The following is a 26,599-nucleotide window of genomic DNA, read 5'->3' on the forward strand; positions in this document are numbered from 1 at the left end:
GGAACATGCCAATGGCTGCTAATGGGGAATCAGAGACAGAAGAATTCGGCTTTTAGTTAACGCGCATGCTGCGAATTTTTTATTGTTCAACAACCCACAGGAAAAATCTCCCACCGGCACCACCTTGGAGGTCAAGATATGGTACTAGCGTTGCGACTGGTTACGCACTACTACTACGACTACGAGGGACGAACGGGTGCCGCCTTAAGGAGCTTCGCCCCTAAAAAAAAAAACGAAATTTTATCTGCGCATACCCGTGCAATAGGCGAACCTATCAATCCGGCACGCGTGGGGGTCTACATGACAGATAACTGTTAAGGCATTTGATTTCTTCTTATGCAAGTTAATCGACGATTAACTCACGCATGCGCTATCACTGCTATCGATATGTCATGCCTCAGTTAGAGTGTACTATAGAACAGGGGAGTGCTGGGAACGGCCGCAGCACCAATGTGCAGAAAGTGAAGCCCAAACAGGGTCAGTCCGCTTGTGGCGCTGCGATCGATGTGTCATCGTTTAAGAGTTGCGCGCGGCTCCGCCAAAGTGGTGCAGGGGTAGAATGACCGCTTCCTACTCAAAAGGCCCTGGTTCGAATCGCAGCTGCAGGTGGTGGATTTTTAAAGAGACAAAGGGGCACAACGATTGGTGGGAAGTGGCACCGCCGAGTATCGCGACACTTGAGAAAGAGGCATCGGCGATGGAGCGAGGAGTGCCTATGGCGAGGGAGCGAGGGGCGGCGAAAATTGTTATTCTACGCGTCGTTTTGTCCGGAGAAGCGATACGCCAAAACCTATCCAGGGACAACTTCGCTCCACTTTACCGCTGCGGCCTGCGCGTGAGTAAAAAATTACACCATCTCTCGCTAAAGGGAACCATGTGAGGATGCGAAGCAACGGGGAGATGGTTAGCTTGAGCGAGAGATGGTGTAATTTTTTTTAGCCCGGACTTCAGGGTCCGCTTGCCGCCGTCCACGTTTCCTTTCGGCTTCGCGAGCCCGAAGTTCGGGATTGCCACGTCGCCGCTCCCGTTTCGCGGCAGCGGCCCGAGCGCTCATCACGGCGCAGCACAGGAGAGAGAATGAGGCGCGCGCGCTCCGTCGTTTTCATACCGCGGAACCAGGCGGAACTACCGCGGCGCCCCCAGCGGAGTATGCACTGTCGCACCACCTGTCGTGCGCGCCGCTCCGTAGAGTGGAGGATTCCTAGAGGAGAGAGGGGGAGCGTAGGAGAGGAGAGAGGGGGAGGGGACGCGCATGCGCAGTGGGGGGTGGACGCCGCCGGACGCGGGAAGGAGAGACGGACAAAGCTCCCGCTATAAGATGTTTCGGATCTAAAAACACAAAGAAAGCGCAGATATCACCTGACCAGACTCCAGTCGCGGGCGGAGAAAAGCGCGCGAAGCTGCAACGTGGCGCATGCGTCTGCTTCGGTGACAACGCAGTTTTTCTGCCGCGTCGGATTGGCCTATCACGCATCGTTGCCTCCAGAATGCTACTTCACAAAGCGCACATATCACGTTACTAGGTGGTAGCGGGCGGAGAAAACCGAGAAAGTAAGCCACGGCGCAAGAGGCTATAGACGATTTTCCGCAGCGGCGCACGGGCGCTGCCATGTTTGATCACGTGATCGTAACTGGCCTTCCCCCAGCCATTTGCCCAGCCAACGCATTGGGCCAGCGAAGCGGCCGTGGCCGTACTACACAAGCTGGCTGCTGCAGGGTGTAGGCAAGTCACATGCTTGCGCAGCAAAACATAGTTCTACATGTAATCGCCTCAGAGTTGAAAACGTTGAGACATTTGCGTTTGTTTGGTACGTACCACGCCAGAACGATAAGGGATATGTTTAATCTGCATCGTATTTATGGTGTGTCTTTAATTGTTGTATTAGCAACCGCCAGTAGCTGGGGTTACAAGCCAACATGGCAGCACCCATGCAGACGCGACACCCCGCTTCGATCCGAACTCGCGCTTGCTACTCGCCCACTGTCCTCACAGCAATAAATAAATGGCAAAATCGGCCATCGCTTCGTGTCAGCTCACGCTGGAGAAGAAACTTCAGGTATGCTTTGTCTTTATTATTGCGATCAGCTGTGTTTATTTAGCCATGCTTGCTAAGCCTTGTCTCGGACAATATGAGAATGAATCTTGGAAATACTGAAAAATACCTACGAGTACATCGCTCTCGAAGCTTCAGGACGCGAATATAAAGCAAATAAATGCGTAGGTTTTGAACTTACGGGCCACACAGCCAAGGACGGCGACGTGATAAGTTCGAGGCGGAAGGAAACTACATCCACAGGTGCCGCCATGTTTACTTTTCCGGCGCTGCCGTCTGCGCCGTCTCTCGTGTGCGCGCAGACGCTATGGGAACGCCGAGCAGACGACGCGACGCGGATGGAGGCCACGGCAGGGGGATGGCCTAAAGCCCCTCCATGCGTTTTCCGCCGGCTAGGTAGACGCGATGGAGGGGCTTTAGGATGGCCATGGAGACGGCCACGGTAGGGGGACGGCCACGGTGCGGTGGCGCCAGTGGCGCCATCTAGTTTGATTTAATAAACCAGCTGCGGAAAATCGTCTATAGAGCAGCTCGAAATGCCGCTTAGGCGGAAGCGGCTATATATGAATGAAGCTGCGGCAGCGGCCGGAGAGAGCAACATATGCGGCCCTAATGCGACGCAGGCGTTCTGGTAATGCAGAATTGGTGGAAGGAGGGAGACCGCTGCCGCAACAGCAGATCAACAGAAGGTCCGACTAGACTTTCGCTTTCCCATTCTCGGAAAGTTCTAAGCACCCCCCGCAATATTTCGATGTACCGTACGTGCCGAGCAGCTGAAAAGATAAAGTTCTACGTGAAGGAACGAAACCGACTGTAGTACGTGAACATGCCAAGCCAGTCAACAATCTTCGCTAGTTGCTAAAGAAACAGCAAAATTAGCCAGTCCCGGCCGACATAGTATGAGGCATGACTGATGTGAGCACTGGCGTAGACAGGGGGGAGGGGGAGTTTAACCCCCCCTCGATTTTTTTCAGTTTCGCATGTGCGTATTTACGAGCACACATACAAACGCACGCACGAACATACATAATGTGTGGTTGAACCATTGAACCCACCCCCCGAAAAAAATTTCTGGCTACGCCACTGGATGGAGGCACATTACGTAGCCTTGGTGCAGACAAGTAGTAGTCTCAAAAGTTATGCAAGCATACTTTCCAAACAAATATTAGTCCCACAGCACACGTCAGTGGCGTAGCTAGCCAGAGGGAGGGGCACACGGGGCCCGGCCCTCCCCCGCCCCCCATTTTTTTTTAGGGGCGAAGCTCCTCTTAGTCTAACCTTGTCACGTCTCTGTTGTCTGGCGTAACCACCTTTACAAACTGCCCACTACATCTTTGCAAACATCCCACTACGACCCATCACCGATCCTTTGCAAACTGCCCACTACTTCGTCTTTGCAAACATCCCACTACTATCCATCACCGATCCATTACTTCACCGACCATAAAGCCGTTATAGTGAAGGGGGAACGGAAGCCACCTTTGCAAACTGCCCACTATACTTCGCCTTTGCAAACATCCCACTACGACCCATCACCGATCCATCACTTCACCGACCATAAAGCCGTTATAAGGAAGGGGGAACGGAAGCCACGTCTAGCTACCACTTACGATTAATAAAATTTCTTATATATATACAGTGTTTGTCACGTCTTTGATGATGTACTGGGCTATCGCTTTGATTACTGCTGGGCGAAACCACCAAGATTTCACGGTGTAACCATGATTGCTTCAGGAGCTTCGCCCACGCTCTTCATCATTCACCCGTGGTATGCTGTGAATTTTTTTTTTTTTTTTGCTATGGCATACAGAGCCCAAAATGACACTTGACCATATCTGCCCGGCCCCCACTTCAAATCAAGGAGGTGCCCCCCCCCCCGAAAAAAATTTCTGCCTACGGCCCTGGCACACGTGAGTGTTCGCAATCTGTACTTCTTTACTTTTCTAGCATCCGCGTCAGTGGCGTAGTCAGAAGAGGGGGTTCAAACCCCGCTTCACCCGAGTTTTCAGGCGAACAACACCCCCACTTTTATTTCCCCTTGCCTAAGCGTCAGAAGTTTCAGGAGCGAAGATACATTACAAAGACTGAAGATTTTATTCACACAAGCAGATAGAGGGGATTAACGATTGCGTACGTCAAGAAAAAATCTTTCTTTGTGCCGTGTAACGCAAGTGACGCCGCCACACTGACGCACCTGCCGTCACATTTAGTGATCTAATAAATAGGCTTCTGAAATTAGGCAGACTTTTTCATCTATTCCCTTTCATCTATCGCCCACCTTTAATTGCCTGTGCAATTAAAGGTGGGCGTGCAACTACAAGCTGCGCAATGATTTGCCAAATGTGACGGGGCTGCATTACTTAGTTTAGAAGAATATTCTTGCAACCTTTTGTTCATACACCAGCCCATTTGTTCGATGCAGCAAGAACCACATGACAAGGGAATTTCGTACAAGACATTGTCACTGCATAGCCCAAATGTTAACTCATGCTTAATTTTGCATTAATTGCGCTACAGAATCTAACACCTCAACGCGTGATTGTACAGCTTGGCACATACTGGATAGCTTCTTTGCGCAAGAAAAAAAAAAACTAATCTACCCCCATAATGGTTCGCCACGTGTTTGAGGCCAAGTGCCAACCTATGTGTACGCAAGGGTGAACCACTGGCCTTTTCCGATCACTATTATCAATTCGCTTATCTCTCTCTCCCCCTTGTGATTCCTGTGCGCGCTAGTGTTGTTACTGTGTAATTTTAGCATGCACTTTATAGAGTGCGGCGCCGGCACGTGGCGACACTCCGTGGCAAGGAGCGTATCTGATACAAACGCCGCTCATGATTTATGTAAGCTACCAGCCAATATACTCGGCGACAACTTTTCTTGACAGCACTGTGGAAGCCACAGAACCGAAGCGCATGCCTACTACCGCCCCAAGAAATAGTACTTAAGTTTAATGACAATTTTATCGCTGGCCTTGCTGAAATAAATGCTGCTTTTTTTATTATGAGACTCAAGCAGTTGCCGGAAGTTGAAGGTAAAATACAGTTATTGTTCACCTTACAAGAATACCTTTCTTTTCTTTCCATTTCTTAGACATCACCGCCTTTTCAGCACGCCTGTTTTCCAAGGTAAACATGGCGTCCATGACGTAGTGGGTCAGTGTGCGGCCGCAAACGTTCTCCAAGGAAAATATACCCCTAATGTGACGCTAAAATGTACACTGATCAATCGAAATGTTTCTCCCATTCACATTTTTCCTGTATGTAGTTTTCTAAAAGCGTTAACAATGCGAGTGAGCAAAACCGAAATCAGCCCCAAGCTGCCGTACTACTTGCGGAGCAACACGAATGCGTGGAAGCCCCGCCTCCGTAGCCTTCACTCCAATGTCAAGCTGAGTTGTCGCCGAGTATAGCACCAATCTGCTGTTTGATGAAATACAGGTGGCGCCCCGCCCACCATAGTGAGTGAGGATGGGCTTTCTCAAGTTCCTTATGAAGATAAGGAACTTGAGAAAGTGGCAACTTCGCGCTGCGCTTATAAACTATGTGCCGCGCACGATTACAAAATTTGGCTGTACAAGTTGACAGCAGTATTTGCTCTTCATAGATTGTTTTTTCCACCAAAGGTGTGGTTCAGGACCCCTTTAATTGACACTGTGTAGTTGGCGCTCCTCTGTGTCTACCCGATTACATTTTTCATGCTTTAAGCTTTGCGCCAGGAACATGTTTTCATGTTCCTGGCGCAATTCATACATACGTACAAGCAGCCAAGCATGCTGGAGTATCGGCCCTTTAGGCCGACACTCCAGCACAAAACATTTGCGGAGGCGTTAGTTGTAAGCGCCATTTTTCTGAATAAACAAATACAATCGGCGGAGGAAACCTGCAATAACCCTATGAGAGTTATCTTTAAATGAAATATCAGCACCCAGCGAGATAACTTTCAACTCAAAAGCGCGCTATATTTAATGACGGAGGGCGAGTAGTGCGGCGGCACACCGGCACGTCAGTATGTTTCTTGTTGCCACACGTGGTACGTCGGTTCCACGACGTGGTCGGTTCTGTCAGTGCAGTGTGCCGTTTTTTTCTAAAATGTGAGAACGTCGTGCGTGCTGAAGCGTGTGTGGGGCATTGAATTCGTCAAACCGAACAAGTGCTGTGTCCTTCAGTGCAGTAGCAATTACGACTTGAAGTGCAAGGTGTGCGTTTTTCGATTTTCCAAGATGCGGAGCTGCGCTAAAAATGGCTGCGCGCGATTTCGTGTGACAACTTCACTCCTTCACAAAACCTCAGGGTGAGTTTTCCTGCAGAATATTCTACATATACTTCCAAGCGTGACTAGAAGTACGACGGTCGCCACTTCTAGAAACGCCAGTGACGAGGATGAGGAATGGCATGACCTTCAGAGGGAAGCAAACTGTTCACGGCCTTGCAGCAACGTAGTTGCCACCGAGGAAACGCTGTAAAACATGACGGACATTATCCCGGTATTGGTGTATATGGCAGGGTATGCTGTCTACGCCGCCTTGAAGAAACTCAAGAGTGAGAAATGTAGAGAAGCAACGACAGTGAATAAAGAAATTTCAGTTTGTGTTGCAGAGAAGCACTGACCTCGTCAGAGCAATGGACCGTGGAAGTATCCTGCTTTTAGCGCTGTTTGTCGTAAATGCTGTCGCATATAATCATGCAGTCCTGGAGCAATCGTCAAAATAAGAAGTGCTTTAAAGTTCTCGAAACAGCACCAAGTGGTTACCGAGCTCACCGTGGAGCTCCTAACCAACGACGAGTCGTCATATTTTAATACCTGTGACGATGGACATGCTTGACAGCTGGTTCTGAAGCAAGAGTTGCAGTGCAGCACGAATCCTCTCATACAAGTCTTTAGCCGCAAGAAATGGTTTTAGAAGCTGAATCGAAATCAAAGAAGGGAAAGCTGGAAACGCTCAGCTAGAAATAGCTTTCGAAGTGCCTTTGGCCCCGCTGTAAATAAAGTTGTTCAGACAAAATGCCATTAGTCTCCCGTTCTCGCTTATAAAGCACGCTTGCGACCTGGTGTAAGATTTCCTCTGTTTCATTTATTACCTGCCCATAAGTTTCCCTATCACTGGCAAGCGCAACTCGAGAAGGCAAATGTATGGAGCCTACGTATTTTCGCACGAACAGTTAACCTTGCAGTTTTACTTAAAGGGACACTAAAGGCAAATATTAAGTCGACGTTGATTGTTGAAATAGCGGTCCAGAAACCTCGTAGCGCTGCTTTTGTGCCAAGGAAGTGCTTATTTTGAAATAAAATCACGTTTTTAGTGGTCCGCATCGCGTTAGCGCGCTTCGAATCTCCCGCCTGAAAATACGACTCTCATACGTCACTGCTGCCATGCCCAACGTTGCCCGCTTTTGCTGCGCGGCCGCCGACACTAGTAGCAGCCGAGAGGAAGTAGCGGGACCCACAGTAGCAACAACGGCGCTGCGGCAAAGACTTGCTCGGATGGGCACATTCAAAGCCGTCACCAAGTTGCGGTTGGTCTCGTAATCCTCAGTACGAAAGTGCAGCGAGCACACACGCAGAGGTTTTGACTGTTTAGCACACTGGCGCAATGGCATGTCACTAAGCCACTTCGAGCGTAAGGGTTCATTCCGCGGCACCCAGTGAAAAGACACACCGGTTTCCTTGCTGCAGCACTGGCGTTGTGCACCATTCGGGCATCCGGCAATATCACACGCATGCGGCATTTTGTCGAACTTTCTGTCAGAGCGACCTTCACGAGCGCGCAAAACACGCACGGCAGTACGCGATCCCGAAACTACCACTAAGACGGGCGAGACACAGTTCGGCGAAAACGGAACCTTTGAACCACGCGCGCCGTTCCCCATGGCAACGCCACGGAGGTTTTGTTTTCCATGAATCAAGCGGAAACGAACAAACAGCATTTTATTACGTCTTTTGATGCTCGGAATGTTCTTTTTTTACTGCTGCTAGTTTGATTACTAGTGATTTATTGCAGGCCGACTTCCCTACGTCATCGGGATCACTTCGAAAATGTCCCACTCGTGGCGCTCGTCATGTGATACATTTAGCTTAATTTCTCGGTAAGTAGGGCACTGCTGGTGATAATATTGCCGTTTTAGAAGTTGTCATACATTGGGCTTTCACTCTGACATAAATTGTTATTTGCCTTTAGTGTCCCTTTAAGGTCTAAGGGTAGCTTGTTCCTATGAATCTTTTTTTTTATTCGAACTTCCCTGAATGCATTACGCGAAGATAATTTTCTTCGAGGTGTGACTACGTGTTCGGGCTCTTTTGTGGCCGATGTATCAATCAGTCGCAAGTTTGTGCTACCAGCCGGATGTATAACCAAGAACCGATGAACAAAATTATGCGAAGTTCCTGGAAATTTGATATATCTATTTCTGTTTACTACCGAGGTGAAATACGGGGCATAAGCTAAGCAAAACTCGGTTTAAGTGCTTGATACTCCTCGGAGCAAACACATGTCTTTTACTTATTCACAAGAGAAAGAAATATGTCAAAATTTGTGAGGCTCATTTGACCGTAAATATTTGCACTCAATTCCTTTACTCCTGAGGAGGGAATTCCTAAGCACCAAAAAGGAACACTGACGAAAGAAAAGGCGAAGACAAGCGCACAGCAGACGTCCCTACGCAAGCCTTCGCTGTGTGTCGAGCAACCGCCGCCGCCGCTTCGTGACGTCACGGTGGCGGCCTTCAGCACCCGTGTTCCATCGCGGCTGTGGGAGGGGGAAGTGTTGGTGCAGCTTGGGTGGGGGCATGCGCTGATGTGGCTTGTGGGGGGTCCTTGCCGAGTGCCAGTCGTGGTATTGTGCGCACCCCGCAAATCTGCTCTGACGTCGACAATACTCGTTTTACTCGTGGAACGTCACGCGGGGTCTCGGTCTACGTCATACCAGTGGCGATGTCGCGAGTTGCTGCCAACTCAGATGAGCACTCACGCTTAGTTTAAAACCAAATTAAGATATCTTAGAGGCAACGTCCGGCACTAATAATCGGTCAGAAGTGCCCACGTACAGGGGCGTAGCCAGAAATTTTTTTCGGGGGGGGGGGGGGGGGGGGGGAGGTTCAACCATACATTATGTATGTTCGTGCGTGCGTTTGTATGTGTGCAAGCAAAATTGAAAAATTTCGGGGGGGGGGTTTGAACCCCCCCCCCCCCCCCTTGGCTACGCCCCTGCCCACGTATGCAGAACAATCAAACAACACAGACGTCTTGAGGTTTCAATTTTGGTGTCAGGGGTTCTTAAATCGGTGTTTGCCGGACATCGCCGCCATTAACATTGATTCTGAACGCACCTCACGCCCCCTTTTAGAGCCAAAACCCTGTTACTCCATGTTTTAATAAGGTTGTTCACGCGTCGCAATGACCTTGAGCCACCGGAGCGCGTGTGTGGCAGGCGTGACGTCATGCCACGTGATCCGCTGCGAAGAGGCGTGCAGCTGCACTCGCTCAGGACTTCGCCGCTGCGGTACGTGCCACGTGACCAGGCGAAAGAGGCCATTAAACTGCCCAGAGTTGAAATTTAGTAGTGGCGTTGCAGTTGTGGACGTCTACAGCAAACGCTAGCGGAGTTACACGCGTTTGATCATCGAAACACGGCCCTTTCTCGTTTCGCTCTTCCCTTCGCTACGCTGCGTTCGTCGGCTCGTCTCTCCACCTCTCCAAGTGATCCTCCTCGTAGTGCGGGATGAAAGAGCAGGAAGCAGGCGCACGTCTGCTAGCAGACAGCTTGTCGTTCGCCCAGTCGACTGTGTCTGTTGCTCGTGACATCACCTAATCGGACAAATGACGTCACGACGGCCGCTGGGGATAGCAGAAAGGCACGGAGAGGTGCACGCGGGCCTATGTTGATGGTTTAGGGGCCCTTTAACGGCTGCTGCGCCGGCGCTTGATCACCCAGTCTCGCCATGAATGGCGCGCCAGCTGGTAGTCTGTGCGTACGCTTCAGCGAAAGCGACAGGCTAAATCCAATCATCCAGTAGATATAGCTAGACGGCAGGCTACGAAATTTCAAGCAAAGGCAAAGCTGCCTGCTGAAACACTGGAGCAAAGAGAGGACAGATTGTCATGTTATAGAGAAACTTAGTGCACGGAAGCGTGCCAAGGTCGAAGCCACTGCAGCCGCCGCCAACACTCTGCGCATAGTTTTTACAAAACCAAGCCAACCATACATTTCGCTTGTGATAACCAAGTTTACAACAATTAAACCTCAGCCACTTTTTTGTTTTGTTTACTGGAGCTGCACGGATACCGTGGCTGCACGGATACAAACACATGGACACGAATTTTCCCCCAGACCGCAGCCATGAACAGCTTCGCCGTAAAGATTTACCACTTTATGGAAGGCGGTGGCTAACAAAACATGATTGGTCCCATCCCACTACCTTACTTCTTCTTTTTAAATTAGCCGTAAAAAACTGTGCACGGGTGTTGTATCCTTTTAACATTGCTTATTCAACAAAATTTTTGTTTTCTTCTCGTTTTATTGCAAAAGCAATCATACTGAATAGGATACAGTCAAAATAGTTCAAAACCACAAACCACAGCTGGTGACGCACGTCGCATGCAAGCGCAGCCTAGCAGGGGCGTAGCCAGGGGGAGTTCACCCCCCCCCCCCCCCCACGAAATTTTTCAGTTGTGCTTGCGTATATATTCACGCGCACATACGAACGCACGCACGAACGTACGTAAAGTATGGTTGAACCACCCCCCCCCCCCCCGAAAAAATTTCTGGCTACGCCCCTGCATCCTAGAGCTGTTAAATTGCCTTCTGTAGTTATTACTGGGGCTTAAGAATACCCAGTGGTTCCCCAATTTCCATGCAAGACAATTTCACAGAAAAAGCTGAAACACACCCGTATTGCTCAAACATGACGCAACAGGCAACAATCTCAAGCAGCACCACACCAGCTCATACTAAAGCTCACACAGGCCAGAACGGAGGCAATGGTGATTGTTGTCTTGCCCTTTGCAATGGGTCATCGTTGTTCTGTGCCCAAAAGCAGCATGGCCACAGAAAAATTGGTAAAAAATCAAAACTTTTGTTCATGTAAAATCAACAAAAAGCACCATCCTGCAAAGTTCACGGCAGTCATCGCCAGCGCTCAAGACATCAGCACTTACACATCACACCTTTCCTCCAGCCCGAAACCAAACACGGTAGGCAGTGCTGATGTGTGGGCTGGTGGAAAAACACCATTGCACTCAAAGACCACCGAATGAGCATCTCATCAGACTTTCACAGAGGGCTAACGTTGTCGAGATTCCCAGTGAAGCGTACTCTCCACAGACATGTCTGCACTAGCCCTTGCCTGTGCCAGCAATGCCCTATCCTTTGTTGTGCACAGCTTTCCAGACCTTTCTTACCTGACAAAAAAGTCTAATTAAGAGCACCCACAGAAAGAAACACTGGGGTAGAATCATCCAGAGGTCACAGAAACAGTTAAGACCAAAACAGTAACACAAAGTGAAAATTTTTTTTATTTGTTAGGCCTAGTAAACTCTTTGTCCAGTGACACTAAAATAGAAGAGACATTCAACCTCTTTCACAGATAACTTCAACAACCTGCGGAGAAAACAAAGCACAGATGATGAAATTGGCTTAAGGCACCTTGTCTGGTCAAAGCTGAGAAAGTGCTACTCACACTGGGTTCCATCAGCATCGGGTCAAAGCAACGATGAATTGCACTGCCCATCAGTTCATCCAGCAACACATGCACCAGGCTGAAGTGAAACAAACAACTGAGCTGTTGTTCTATTTTTCGAAGCCAGCAAATAAAAGCATTTCTTTTCTGGCCTTCCCTTCAGTTGCTCTAGTATGCAGTAATACACCCGGCAAAAAAAGTTCACAGGACGTACAACAGAAAATTTGATGTACGAGCCTTCAGATTAATGTACGAGCCTTCAAATTTAATGAATAAGCATATAGGTCACGAGAACAACTACCGGCTGAAACTTTGAAAGAGATAATAATAATAATATCTGGGGTTTAACGTCCCAAAACCACGATATGATTACGAGAGACGCCGTAGTGGAGGACTCTGGAAATTTCGACCACCTGGGGTTCTTTAACGTGCACCTAAATCTAAGTACACGAGCCTCAAACATTCTCGCCTCCATCGGAAATGCAGCCGCCGCGGCCAAGATTCGATCACGCGAATTTCGGGTCAGCAGTCGAGCGCCATAACCACTAGACCACCGTGGCGGGCAACTTTGAAAGAGAGGCTACGTTACCAAGCCAAGCAGAAATTCAGCTTTTTCACAAATCTCGAGCTTTGAAAACTTTTCTTGCCGTGTGTGCATCAGTATACTGAATACAGATAAAACAACATCAATAAATAATTCAGGGCAATATCACCATGTAATGAATAAATGGTTACAACAAATATTGCACTTATTGTAATGAAGGTATTTTTGCGATGGATGCGTACATTATGATGAGTTTCGACAACCACCACAGAAAGTACCAAACAAAAGGCTTACTTTTCATCACTGACGAACCGCCACAGGTAGAGCTGGAGGTAGTGTGTGTCCACTTGAACTTGTTGCAACCCATATCGACTAAATGTCTTCAAACGCACACACTCCAGAAATGTCTGCACCGCAGAGAGAAAGTTTAATGCAGTAAAAGTGTGTTGTGCTGACGATGCAAAACAAGGTAACTATACTCTGTTCCAGAAGTTCCGTGCAGCACTGTGGAAGCTACAGGCCTTCTCAACCAATCAGGAGGGCGAGCACATCTAAGTGTGTCCTTCCGCGCCCTGCCATCTGCTAGCGGCGAGCGCTGCAGCGAAAGCGGCAAGAGCGTCTCGGGACACTGTGCAACTGCGCAGTGAGATGAGCTGTAATTGTGAAAGCGGTTAAATATTCTCCTCAGCACCGTAAAAGCGCGCGTGTGATATCACACAGGTAATATCGCACGATATCGCACAGGTGAGCCAGGCGCCGCCATTTTGTCTAAGGAGTGACCAAATCTGCCACCGCGGACTAATCACAACCCAAGACTGGGTCCTCCGCGGTGCTGTGGACGCTCGGGCTGTGCGGACTACTCATAAATGTTTAGACAGTGTCGTACCATTCCTTCGTGCTTTATAAGTAAAAACATAACACATACGAGCCACAACAGCGTTATTTCTTTCGTCATTTGCATGTTATAACACGTACAAGCAAGAACTCTTTCTTCAGTATCATGGAGCCACAAAAATTGTTTTATACAGAAAATGCGACAAAATCGTCATACAAATCACAGCTACAACACGCAGAGAAGCCTTCAAGTAAAAATCTTCCGACGAGACCGCTTGCAAAAGTCATGAGGACAAACAACGGGCTACGTATATGGGGCACTACATCTCGCTTCGCAACAACCTGCGCTCGAGGGTCGTGTAGCCTTGGCTCTGCTGCACGGAACTTCTGGAACAGAGTATATCACTGTAGCACTTTCTTTCTCATTTTTATTTCTTAAGTTAATACTCAAACAATGTTATGCCTCATTCATCTATTTACATAAGTTCGATCCACACCCCACACAGCACATTTATGGATCTTGCACACATTTGCACACGAATTTATAAAAATAATTAGGGTAAAAATTGCTGCTTTGTATTCCAAAAGCAAACACATGCACGCTGGTTGGTTCATGATGAGTACAAACAGTATATGAGAGGGAGAAGACATAAACAACTTTTACATGCCCAATGCCATTTTAAGTTCCTTTCTTATGTCCTATACAGTGCTCAAGGATTGAAATGCGACATCGCAACTTTTATTTAGTATAACAACTGGTATGTGCAATTGCTCTAGATAGCTGCATCATGTCGCTATAAATATGGTCCATAAAAGTAATGTTGGCTTTGATGTAAGTGTTCAGATCAAAATTACACCGATATGACACGAACTGAAGACAGTGGAAATAAAAATATGTGCACTGCTTAACTCTAAATTGTCACATTTCAATCCGTGAGTACTGTAGCTTTATTCTGCTTCTACCCAAACCTTTGCAATTCCCATAATCTTGACAGATTTGAACAAAGCAATAATGATTGAAGTGCTGCTAATGTTAATTGCAGTGGGTGCTACAGAGCTGCACAATGCCTTCAGCATGTACAGGTTTTATCAGGTTGTCTCAGCACCATAGCAACATACAAAATGAAGGCAAACAATGAGAACCCTGTAAAGCACTTGTCACAGGGCTTTTTTTCTTGAATAAGGTCTCTCATCGAGCCTATGATGGAGACCAGCATCTGAGATGGAGTGTCATTTCTAGAATCTATGCAACATGCCAGCTCACAAACTACTTCACTCTAACGTATTAATGCAGCACATTCCACTGTGCCGGAACTCACTGCACAGTTCTGAATTCACTCCCAAGCAATAAATCAAGGCACCATCAAGACTGAGGTGCACTTCGCAAGAGGCCACACTAAAAAGAGCTGAAGCAAAGTTTCCATTAAGCTATTGATAGGCATGCTGCTTTTAAGAATTGATGCCGCTGTTTGTTTATTCCAGCTGTGGCGAAGCCTTGGTACTGTTTAACGGTTGGGCTCTCCAGCGGCTTCTAGGGGATCGTCCTCTTCTGAACGCCGCTTGCGCTCAGAGTCCGTGCTTTTGCCTTGACTGTCGCCATTGCGCATTGTTGCTAAGTGCCGTCCAATAAACAGCTTAACACAGCATTTTGTTTTTGAAGCCACAGAGGCATAAACAAGGTGTAAGAACACTCTCTGTGAAAATGGAACCAGGATCAATTGCACTGAATTTCAAAGCTGCCAATACAAAGTCACAATTTTGCCCATAAGGTAAAGCACTGATAGCAAAAGTAATGCATTAGAGAACTATAAAAAGTAATGTTCATAGTTTTAGAGGCCCTACATATTGCAGTAAACATTTTGCAGTAAACACGGGCCTCAAACATTTTCACCTCCATCGAAAATGCAGCCACCGTGGCTGGGATTCGATCCCGCGACCTCCGGGTCAGTAGTCGAGTGCCATAACCACTAGACCACCGTGGCGGGGCAAACAGCGCAAACAGAAGTGAGCAAACATGTCACATCACCTCTCGCTTTGAGGTAATGCATGACCCCTCATTGCAAGGTGCAATGGCCATGTCATTCCTAGTTTGGCCGGCTAGAGTAAAAGATGCATGCTTCACCTGCACCCCCAATGTACTTCAATGATGTGCCGTGCTTTTTAAACCATACCTCCATTCCAGACCACACAGCACTGATGAAACCCACAACCCCACTTTTCTGGCATGTGCTTATCTTCTCCCTACACCAAGAGGTGCAATCGCCTCAATCCAATCTCCCCTCTTGCCTAACGTGCAAAGGCAGCACGTTCCCTTGCACACATTTCCTACATCCTACAGAGGTGCCTAGGGTGCAATGGGATCTTATGACGCTATGACTTAGTACAGAACATCACAAGGACAACAAATTTTCATTTAGAGTATCCGTATAATTGCTACTGCAATAAAATATAATGTTATCAATCCGCTAATGTGTTATTGACTCTAGGCTAGCCAAAGCACCTATGCAGTTGCCATCTATCTCCTTTAGTCATTAATTTTATAAATACTAGATTAGAGGTGTGCGTACTGACAAATAGGTGCAGTTGTAAAGAATACAATGTGGTCTACAACATACATCCAAAATTAAAATTCACTTGTGCCCCTCAATAAAATGTGAGGTATGATAATTTCAAGCTTGCAAAAGGAGGAAAACAATGCCAAACTTTTTATGGAAAACAAGATGAAGAAAGGATGACCACAGCGCTGTTTCCCCTGCTTTTGCAACCATGAACCAACCAGCCCAAGGCTAAACCTTAGCAACTTTCAAGCTGCTATACATGAACAATTACCTCATTGAAATATAAGTTTGTCTTGCTGATGAGAAACTAAACTCGTATATATTTCATGAATAGTATACAATTTTATGCTAAAATAGGAATACGAGAACAATTTCTACTAATAGAAAAAGAACTGTGCTGACAACTTGCTCTGTAAAACAGCAACTTTAACAATCAGAATCATACTCACAATGAGAGCAGTGGAAAAGAAATGTTAGATCCAACAAGCTTTGTCAACTGATAATGAATGCCACTGCTGCTTCATTAAGGCATAACAGCATCAAACAGAATGAAGAGCACACACTGTGTGTCCTGTGGGTCTGCTGCTGCTCAAAAGTTGGCAGTGCTCCATTTCAACAAACCACTTACGACAGGCATAAGCAAAAGAACACAGCAAATATGCCCACAACTGTCCTTTTACTTGTCCCTGCTGAAAGTTTTGCTGTTGCAGATGAACTGCTACCAACCTGCCAAATTTGCAAACATCACAGGAACTTAGCAGCTACTGGTGTTGCACAGCTGTGCTCAAGGTCATGGGTTCGATCCCGGCTGTGGCAGCAGCATTTTGATGTGGGAAAGATGCAAAAACACTCGCGTATATTTATTCACGTGCGCTTTAAAGAACCCCAGGTGATTAAAAGTACAATATGGAGTCCTCAATATGATGTGCCTCAGTATAAGATTGTGATTTTGGCATGTAAAACCCCCCAACATAGGTATTTTACTCTTAAATTGTCCTATAAGATAGCAATGCTGTTTCTATCTCAACCAATACTGACACCACTGCAAGAAGCCAACATGACCTAAGTGCAGCATAAACACAGTGGTTTCGGTTTCATCAAGGTAGTTGGATAGTCACGTACACTATGTGCAAAAAAAAAGGAAAAAAAGAAAGAAGTTAATGACAGCCCAATAACACTTGCCAACTTTATCCAATTTACTCAATTGAGCAAAATCTCCTCAACTGCTAGACACACCAATAAAATTTTTATTGCAAGTCTAGTCTCACATTACCAGCCTGTCAAATTTACGTAAAACTGCGGCGAAAAAACAAAACTGACAAGATATGGCTGAAGAAGTTGCCATATTCAGCAAAGGATCTTGTTAAAGCACGAAACATGATGTGAAATGGTTAATGAGGTTCAAAGTATTCTTAAGGAGTTCGATTTCTCAGGCTTACCTTGAGGCCAATTTTGATGATGCCAGTCATGACAGATACACGGGAGAATTCCACTGTGGTGAAAATGTCTATCTTTTCCGAAAATAGTTTCTGAATGTTGCTCAATAAGCTATGATCAACACTTGAGGGCCACCGGGCAGTCCAATGGGCACGACCTGAGGCACTGTACGGGTAGGTGCGACGGCTTGAATCACTGCTCCGCTCATTGCGAGCACCTTCCTCATACAGCTGGCCCACACGTACGTCCACAGCTGTCACATCTTCCACTACACGCTTCATCACAGCCCGCACATTACGAGGTTCAAGAGCATTCATCCAGTCCCTTGCTTCCACACTCTTCCGCAGCATCTGCATGAACGCCCACCAAGTGAAATCGGCACCACAAGTGCTGGTACGTTAGACCATGTTAAAGTTAGGAATAAAAAATAAAGAACGAAAACGTACTATTGCAATCAAAAGTTTGGATGCCACTGGTGCCATGAAAAACCTTTTATTTCACAGCCTATGCACGCAGTCTCAAACAGAGTGGTGTAACTCGCCTATCTGTGTTCGAATACAGCATAGACCGCTTATAACGTAAGTCACCGGAGTCGCGAATATCCGCACTATAAGCGGTACCGCACTATAACCAAAACAACATTTTTGAAAAGTTGCACGTGTACAAAACATGACCAACAGGCAGGCGCGCGATTCCGACTATCGCGGCATGCGACTGGGGCGTAAGTTTGCATCTGCTTACATTTGAAAATGTTGAACTGTTAGCGTCTGCGGACCTGCGGTGCCGACATAACGAACGCGGAAAAAATGCGCCGTCACGGGAAGTCGCCGCGGTAACACACTGCGCGTCCGCGATGTCGAAAACGGTGGCGACCACAAACCACCACTCGAGTGCTTCACACGAACGCCCACGTTTTCGTAAAAGATGTAAGTCACCCCTTCTAAATGCAACAATTGCAAAATGTTTCACTGACTCGGCACCAGACCGCAACTTCTGTAGTCCGCGGCCGCCGACATGGCAGCTAGCGCTCGTTAGGCCTAGCGTGCGCGTTGCAACTTGGCATGCCACCGCGAGAAGCTTGCCCTAGGCAACACGGAGATCGGGAGTAGAAGAGATCGCACTCGCGAGCTAAACCGAGGGCATCACGCGTGAAACGAAGTTTCGGTTCGCGATCGGGAGAACAGCCGCGGCAACTATCCTGAAAAAGTCTTTCAAGCTTGTAAGTCCGCCTGTTGGTGGCAAAGGCGAAAGCTCAATCGCGTCTAAAAGCATTGTTACTTGCGGGGGAATCGAGGTTGCACGCGCGATATCTGCGCTCTACGACGAAGCAACGACGAAGCGCGCATGTCAAGCGGCCGAAGGGGGCAAAGGCTTCTCCGTCGGCCGCGCAACCGCTCCCCCTCCTCACACCACGCACCTGCGCCGGGCTGCTTTCCCCCACAGCCATCCCTTTTTTTTTTCTCCCCCCGGCTCCTTGTTCGTTCGTTCCGCGTCCCCTCCTCCTTTGTAATGCCGTCGCCGCTCTCTCCCCCGCGGGCGCATCTCCGCTGAGAAGCACGCTCGCACCCTCGCATCTCTGAGAATGTTCCGGCAGCCGCATTATAACCGGTCTTTCATCTCGGGGGTCTGCACAATAAGCGGTATGCGTATACATGGAGTTCTATGGGAGAGTAAACGGGAGTCAGAAAAAACCGCATTATAGCCGGTACTGCACTGTAAGCGGTTACATAAGTGGTCTGAGCTGTAGTGCACTCCACATTCCAATCCTGGCTGCGCAGCTGTACCAGAAGAAAATTCAAGTTATTTGCTCCACTGCAGTCTCCAAAGTTTTGCTTGCAAGAGCATCTATTGCATGCTATAGGCGATGAATACATACAGAAAAAAAATTAAAAATTTCAATCCCTAATCTATATGAAAAAGCAAGTATTAAATGCATTCATCGACACTGATGTCTTATGTTCAACCTTTGACGTCGTGTCGAGTGGTAAGCACCAAGATAACACGTAGATGCACAAATGTGGTTTTTAGACATACCTAACAATCACAACAGTGACAAACACCCCTAAATATTTGGATACTTTTTGAGTGGCATCCCTGGAAATTATCTTGGGCTGTGGCACAACTAGTACACAATGATCCAAGGGCCTTCCCCTGTTCAATCACAACATGGCAGAACATCCCTGAATACTAGGGCTGTGCGAACAGCAAAATTTTGGGTGCGAAGCGAATTCGAATATCGAAGTGTGAGTGCGAATGGAATCGAATATTTTTCGAATACTTCGAAGAAAAAAAAAGTTGGAGAGGATTCCTAAGCATATCCTGATGATATAGCAACATGAAAGTGTTTCTTTTCGCTAGGTTAAAGCGCAATGTAGAGGCCGAATTGTATTCATGTACATGATTTGGTGCAACCAAAGTGTTGCCAACAACACTTTACATGTGGTAGGCAAAGATGCCATTTCCTCAGCCTCTCCTCCTCTTTCAACTTCTGTGGAAGCCCAACTGATGTGGCGGACAAAGGTGTGCTCCCTTCAAGTCCGGAGTTACAAATCTGCCTCGTAGACAACGATATATAATAACATCTGAAATTTTGGATGCTAAAAAGCTTCGGCGTCCAATTTTTCGGACTTTCTGCCCAAATTTTCGGTCCAAAACAGCATTAATTGAGCCCCCACCTCTGCCACATCTTTCATCTCCATGTTGGAACCAGTGTTTTCTTGAGTTAATACATTTGCGATTGTAGCGGAGTTTGAAAGGCAGCTTTGCCGCAATGCAGGGGTGTGATGAGGTAAAGCATATTGAAAATCTGAAGGGGTAACTTAATCTGACGTTGACTGTACTTGTCTTTGGGAAGTTTGAATAGTTCGAATAGTAAAATTTCAGTGCGAATCGAATCGAATAGGAAACACTATTCGAAAAATATTCGAAATTTCGAATATTCGCACACCCCTACTAAATACCAAATCTCTGTTTCTTGAGTGGCAAATAATGTTTAACACGAACTCAGACAGACAAGAGCACTGATGGTGGCGGTGGTGATGAGTCAGCTTAGTGCTCACTTGCTTCATAAGGTGATGCAGAATAGTACAACACCTAGACAACTTTTAGAATTGTACAACATGACAGCCACTGCACATGCATATGGGAGGTTGTGCATTCCATGCATACCCTTGTCACCTACTGCAACTACAAGAGTGGGTAGCACATGTTCTGCTTGAATAAAACCGTCACACTTGAAGCACACTCTTCAATGCAACAAAACAGCTGGGCATTTCGAGACATGCTCACCATGGCATGGTCAACTTGGTGACCACTTACAGGGTTTCTCCAGATGACACCCCTATGCTTGAAAACTTTTTAAGGTACGTGCCAGAGTAAATCCTTGAAGTTACCTTTGAAATGACAAATAGTACATACAGCATCCAAACAAAAGACACAAAGATGACATCATATTGTCACGTAAGTGACGGCGCGCTGGCCGGCGCCCAGATAGACAAAACACAGCGACTACGTCGGCAATAAACTTATGGAGCGTTTTATTGGGCTAGCTTGTGCCCTAAAGTAAAGTGGAGGAATCACACGAGGACGGTAGACGACCGCGTGGCCGAACGGCGGGCGTCAGACTGTCTGGGGGCCGTATGCCGCAATCGCTTATCTGGTCCTTACGTCACATTCGGGCTTCAGGCTCGCGAACGGCTACGCTTGATAACAAGGAACGGATAAAGAGTCCGATAACACATTGCAGTCTTTCTTGCTTCCTTTAAATGCACGTGGCAATATAAAGTGAAGAAAAAGATCACAGTAAGAAGCAGAGCCAGCCTGGAGCCTCTTGACCGAACATTAGAGGGTTGCAGAGACTGAATGAGGATGTGCCACTCTGTCATACAAAATATTATAACTGCTGCTGAAGTTTACACGCTTAAAAAACAATGCTGCATTTCATGGCCATCATGACTCTAAGCACATAATTTTGTACTCGCCTGTGAAAAACACAAAATACAGTAGTTTCCTGTGTGACAGGCGAAGGAAGACGGCTGCATAGCACACGCAACACGACACGGCAAATCAGTCCAGTGCCTAATTTGTATCTTGGGTTTCTCTTCCCTTCTGGCTTGTGGATGCAATTATTTCGAGTTACAGCATGCAAGCAATCATGGCTTTGCAGCACAGAAAAGTTAAAGATCTTGACCATTCCGAAGAAGAAAGAGAAGGGCTAAAATAGGTGAAAAACAATTATCTAAACTAATGGTAATATCATGCCACATAATTTCAAAGATGCCCTATTGAAATGTTTATTAAATGTTCCAATCAACGATCCTGTAATGCTAACTAAAGCCAAGAACATTTGTCTCTCTCAGAAAAGCATGAAAGAATAACCTGCTTTTGGAAAACAAGCATATACCATCCATCTACTCGATATCTTCGAAAAACTATTGTGAGATGTTAGCTCTCAGCCTTGAGTGGTCAATGCATACTCTGCTGACATCGGGTTGTCATGGAAAGACTCGCACTTGACAGGGCATAGATGTTTCTAAGAACATCTCTGATGATGCAATTTTTAATAGATGTGACAACTTCTGCATACTGAGGGCTTCAGTGACAAATATGACTACAGATATACAGATGTACCAACAACTGCATACGCATGCAGCACTGTCTAAAAGGAACACCTCGCACCAGTCTCTCTTGACGCTTTCTTAATCTGCAATAAACGAAGTGCTTGCCGTCAACTGCTACTGTTATGTATAGGCTTGTGCGAATAGTAAATTTTAGGTTCGAAGTGAATTCAAAGCGAATAGTGATTTGGTCGAATAATTTCAAATCAAATTTGAATAGTATATATCACATATTACTCAAGAAATGAGCTTATTTGTCATGACCCAACTAACCTGCACAATATTTTTATAAAATTGAAACAAGGCACATGCAAATATTGTCCTTTTTGGTTCAAAGGGAAGTGGATGCCACTTTGAATAGTAGCAGGATTTGACTTTCAGTAGAATGCAAGTGATAACCTGTAAAATACGTTACGTTTTAAAATTACTATACTTAGAGCATATAAGCCGGTATAACGAGCTTTTAAACTTAAGAAATGATGAATCAATGTGAGGGTAATTTGTTCATTTAACCTTGAAGGGGGTTTCGCGGTAGTGCGGATTCCCCCTGGATAGGTGTATTCACTGTATAGCACCCTCCACTGCAGTGAAACACCTTTACAGGGGGTTACATGCGGTTTATAATATTGTCTATTCATTTATTATTGCGATAGCAATTATATGCACAGTCTCGGCTGAATTTTGCCGTCGCCGTCGCCCGTCATGCACCGTATATGTATAAGTATGTATATATATATATAAAAGCCCCAAAGAAAAATAATTCAGAAAAATGCTTCCGAAGCGCGGAATCGAACCAGGGACCTCTTGCTCCGCAGTGAGTGGCGCTATCCACTACGCCACGAAACGCAGATCCTCCACGTAGCTAACGGCGAGCGTTATATACACACCATTTACCGCTGGACGGACTCAGAGACGCTAGGCGCTTATAAGCGTTTCTTCATTACCAGCGAGATGGCGTTAGGAGCACGACGGGTGGATTTAAAAGTCGTCGGCGAGCGCGCTCGCTTCTTGTTATGTTTGCGCAGGGAGAACCTTGCCCGTCCGCTGTCTGCTCGCACGGTTTTCTCGTGCTGAGGGGAAGAGGGATGTTTCACGCTTTCACCGTGATGTCCGCGCTCATGTTACGGAGCGTACGAAAGTCACTCGAGCTCAAGGGACGCCGCTAAACGAACAAACAGAAGATGAGCGCGAACTATCAAGTGTCACAGCTCGACACTTGAAGCACTCTAGTTTCCTTCGGTGCTTTGGCCGCCTTTGCAACAGGAGCGCTGTTCAAACTGAGAGTATCCATTGGCGAGCCTCACTTCGTATAGCATTAGTTTCTTGCTATCGCATTCATTGCTTCGCCCTTGCGGCGAAGCTGTGACTTTTTTTTTCGAATACTTCAAAATTTAGAATAACTGAAGTTCATTTCGAACCGAATTCAAATACTGTAATATTCGTTCGAATATTCGCACAAGCCTAGTTATGTAGCAATATTTACTAGAACAATGCATAACATAACTATGTCCATGTCTCTCTCCCTTTGCCCTGTGTTTTCATTTCCACTGGTCAAACTCACATAATAATCAGCGAGCTCAGATGAATTTCACCATTAAAATCTATAACACAAACTTCAGAGGAACAGTAATGTGGAATGCTCATCTTTTTGTCTAAAAATGAGCAATGAGAAGCTATGCAATCAAAATGAAGAAGTACGTAGGAGGTCATGCACCATTTTAACAAACACAGAAAAAGCACTGTGTGGCTACGTGCTGCATAGAAGCCCTAAAGTAAGATCAGGTACAAGAAATACCATACCCACCTGAGAAATAAGTAGTCCTTGAACACGAACAAACTGGTCGATGAGGGTCTACAAGAGCAGAAAAAAGTATGTATATAAGCAAAGAATGTAAATTTGGTCACCAGTCTGTACTTATACTCACATCACAAACAAAACCATTAATTTACAATCTAGGGTTTTACATGCTAAAACTACAATAGGATTATGAAGTACACCAAAGTGGCTGACTCCAAGCAGATTTTAACCACTGGGATTCCTTAATGTGAACCTAAACCTAAGTATGTGGGTGTTCTGCATTTTATCCCCCATCCAAATTCAGCCACTACGGCAATCGAGCCCACATCCTTGAGCTTAGCAGCGCAATACCCTAGTCACAAGCTACCACAGCGTGTAAACAAAACCATTAAGGCCCAAACACACTAACAGAAAAACGCGCACACATGGGCGTCGGCAAGGGGGTGCAAAAGGGGCACTTGCCCCCCTCAAGCCACACCAGCACTTTTCCCCCACCCAAGCTACATCAGCGATCTCTTCCCCCCCCCCCCCCCCCCCCCCACTTCCAGAGCCGCTATGCAACACGGGTTTGCATGCATGTGGAGACTCATGTGGAGGCTCATTTTCGCGTAGGTTTTAAACCGAGGTGTAGTAATGAAAATGTTTTTACAGCTTGTGCGTGAGTATCTCATTCCCTATGACAAGTAAGCTTTGTCTCTGATGTGCAACCGAGGCAGCAAAGCCCTGTCCTGCCCTTCAACGTTTCGGTTGCGCCAGCATGGTTTCACCTGGTATCACCTTCTCGTCCTTTGAATGTGGTGGTGCCACAACGGAAGTGCAGAAGCGAGCACACAAGCATAATTATGGACGTATTGGTAACAACGTCGTCATCACTACCTGACATGACTTGTGGAAGAAACATCCAAGATCATAAATATAACGACACAGCTTCTTTGCTAGCAGACGAATTACGAAGGAGCAGCACCAACGCATAGACTCTACAGGAGGCGGGGTGTTTCCAAGTTTTCGCTAGACTGCCACAGCAGCTTGCCGCCAGTAGGTGTGGCCGCACTGCTGCAGCAGTGTTTCCGCTAGTGTGTTTGGGCCTTTAAACTTCTTCTTCTATCAGCAAGAAGTACATGCACAAATGTTTATCATGTTAGTTCAACTCTGACGTTTCAAAGCACAAGTATTTACAGGACCATTGAGATCCTACGAATCAACATCACTCAATGCAATTGGGAACACGGTGCCAAGACACTTGCAAACATATGCATCTTGATACTCAAATCCAGAGATCCAGAGGCAGGTAACAAAAAAATGTTTTTGTAGCACTATTGTTATAAAAGCTAGCAACATATGTTCATTGAAATAGTCACACCATACATGATGTGCCACTTGTGATTAAGTGCTATATTTTGGCTCTATTTTGTGAAGCACAGACACCAGCATAGGGAATCCTATTCGTCGCAAGATCGGGTTATAGGTGGCAGCATCGTCGCTGCGTTAGTGTGGATATGCGGTCGGCTGTGCGCATACAAATGTACGCAGTGGCGCTTCATTGTAGGCGGTTTGACTCAATTGTCGACGAATAAAGCGCATTGACTGCAGCCTAATGGTGATATATACGCCCTCCATTTCCATATTAATGCACGAAGCAGGCCTAACGTTCCTATTACGTGTGACAGAAGCACAATCTGCCAATCAATGGGGTGTTGGCCTTCGGTCACAGTCATGTTTTGCACTGTGCTCGATGTTTTTTCTCGCTTTATTTACGTGTGTATAACTTATGTCCTACCTATAGAGCAATATAAATAGTGTTGCGCGACTGAGCCAATTAGGTATTTACTTCCTGCTCTAGCGGCTACAAAAAAAAAAAAAGAGAGAGAGAGAGAGAGAGTCTGTATTTCTGCGCAATCATAGTAGATGAAGTAGAACTTTGTGCACTATGCTTTTCTATTTGCATGAAAACGTGTGTTGCTATAGAAATTCGTGGCTTGAGGTCTTTTTTTTTTTATCGCTAACCGGCCTCTGAGGACGCTAGTTCATGCTTTGCGGTATCAAAGATTTCGAAATCGCCAACGCTTTACGAGACGTTGTCACTAAAATTGTACATTCACACTCGTCATTTAGTAGTTCTTTCGTGTAGGACGACGCCAAATGCACTATGCAATGTGATTGAACGACAAAGTGGCATCCACAATAAAATGATTTTGGCGAATGGACAGTACGATGACGACACCTAGCGCCATACCGACACGTGCATGCACTGACTTAATGGAGCGCATACAAGTCTCGGAAGGCGAAGTGCTTGTGTATATCGTGTAGGCACAGAATAAGCTGCCCTTTAAGGACGTGTAAGATGTACGCACACATGAGAACACGGTGTGGCTAGCAGACGATGCAAGAAGCCATCCACACCACGGGGTTTCGTCCACTCCCCTCTAGGTGCCGACTCTGTTCGATCTCGCGGCCAATAGTGCTGATATGCATGTCATAACCAATTAAATGAAGCCTCACAAGACACACCACTACCACTGCAACAATAAAACACACAGGTACACATTGAGTGCATAATGTGGAACAAATAAGAGAACAACATAAAAAAAACTAAGAAAAAACAAAGGTAGGCAGGTTAATCTGGACTGAGCCTGGTTGGCTTACCCTATTTCTTGGGAAAACAGCAAGTGGAGAACAATTAAAAGACGAGAGAGGACAGACTTCAGGCACTCTAGAGAAACAGAACTGGAATGCCCAGGGCAGGGGTAATAAACGTATACTCAGTCTGGACCAACAATTTTAGAACCAATTCAGTTTTGCAGCTCTGCTCGCGAGCCGGCACACGCGGTCGATGCGTGAACTTACGGCACTGCTTTTCCATTTTGCTTCACCTGCCATGGCCGCCGCGATTAGCTCTGGCAACGCACCGTTTCTCTCAACAGCACGTTGCCGGAGCTAATCGCAGAGGCCACGCACCTGCCACCGTGAGATGAGACGCACAAGGAGTAGCCGCTCGCGACGCATACCCCATTTTTCCATGCTCGCTTGCTTCCTTGCGTGATTGTTTGCGAACAGTGATCGCTTGGGAAGCAGTTCTTTCGATT

At 46.6% G+C, this 26,599-nt stretch overlaps 1 protein-coding gene across 1 annotated transcript in view; it reads right to left on the reverse strand.

Annotated features, from left to right (window-relative positions):
• Window positions 1-11,547: 11,547 nt before the first annotated feature.
• The window catches only part of LOC119379171 (vacuolar protein sorting-associated protein 51 homolog), a 32,838-nt gene continuing 17,786 nt past the window's right edge, over window positions 11,548-26,599 (reverse strand). Inside the window, exons 15-19 of the mRNA XM_037648375.2 lie at window positions 23,523-23,570; window positions 17,105-17,452; window positions 12,568-12,680; window positions 11,730-11,808; window positions 11,548-11,650 (exon numbers count right to left, since the gene is read on the reverse strand). Coding sequence (XP_037504303.2) covers window positions 11,621-11,650; window positions 11,730-11,808; window positions 12,568-12,680; window positions 17,105-17,452; window positions 23,523-23,570 — 618 coding nt within the window. The 3' untranslated portion in view covers window positions 11,548-11,620. The remainder of the gene's footprint in view (window positions 11,651-11,729; window positions 11,809-12,567; window positions 12,681-17,104; window positions 17,453-23,522; window positions 23,571-26,599) is intronic.

The sequence above is a fragment of the Rhipicephalus sanguineus genome, chromosome 1 (assembly GCF_013339695.2).
Source record: "Rhipicephalus sanguineus isolate Rsan-2018 chromosome 1, BIME_Rsan_1.4, whole genome shotgun sequence".
Taxonomy (NCBI): Eukaryota; Metazoa; Arthropoda; class Arachnida; order Ixodida; family Ixodidae; genus Rhipicephalus; species Rhipicephalus sanguineus.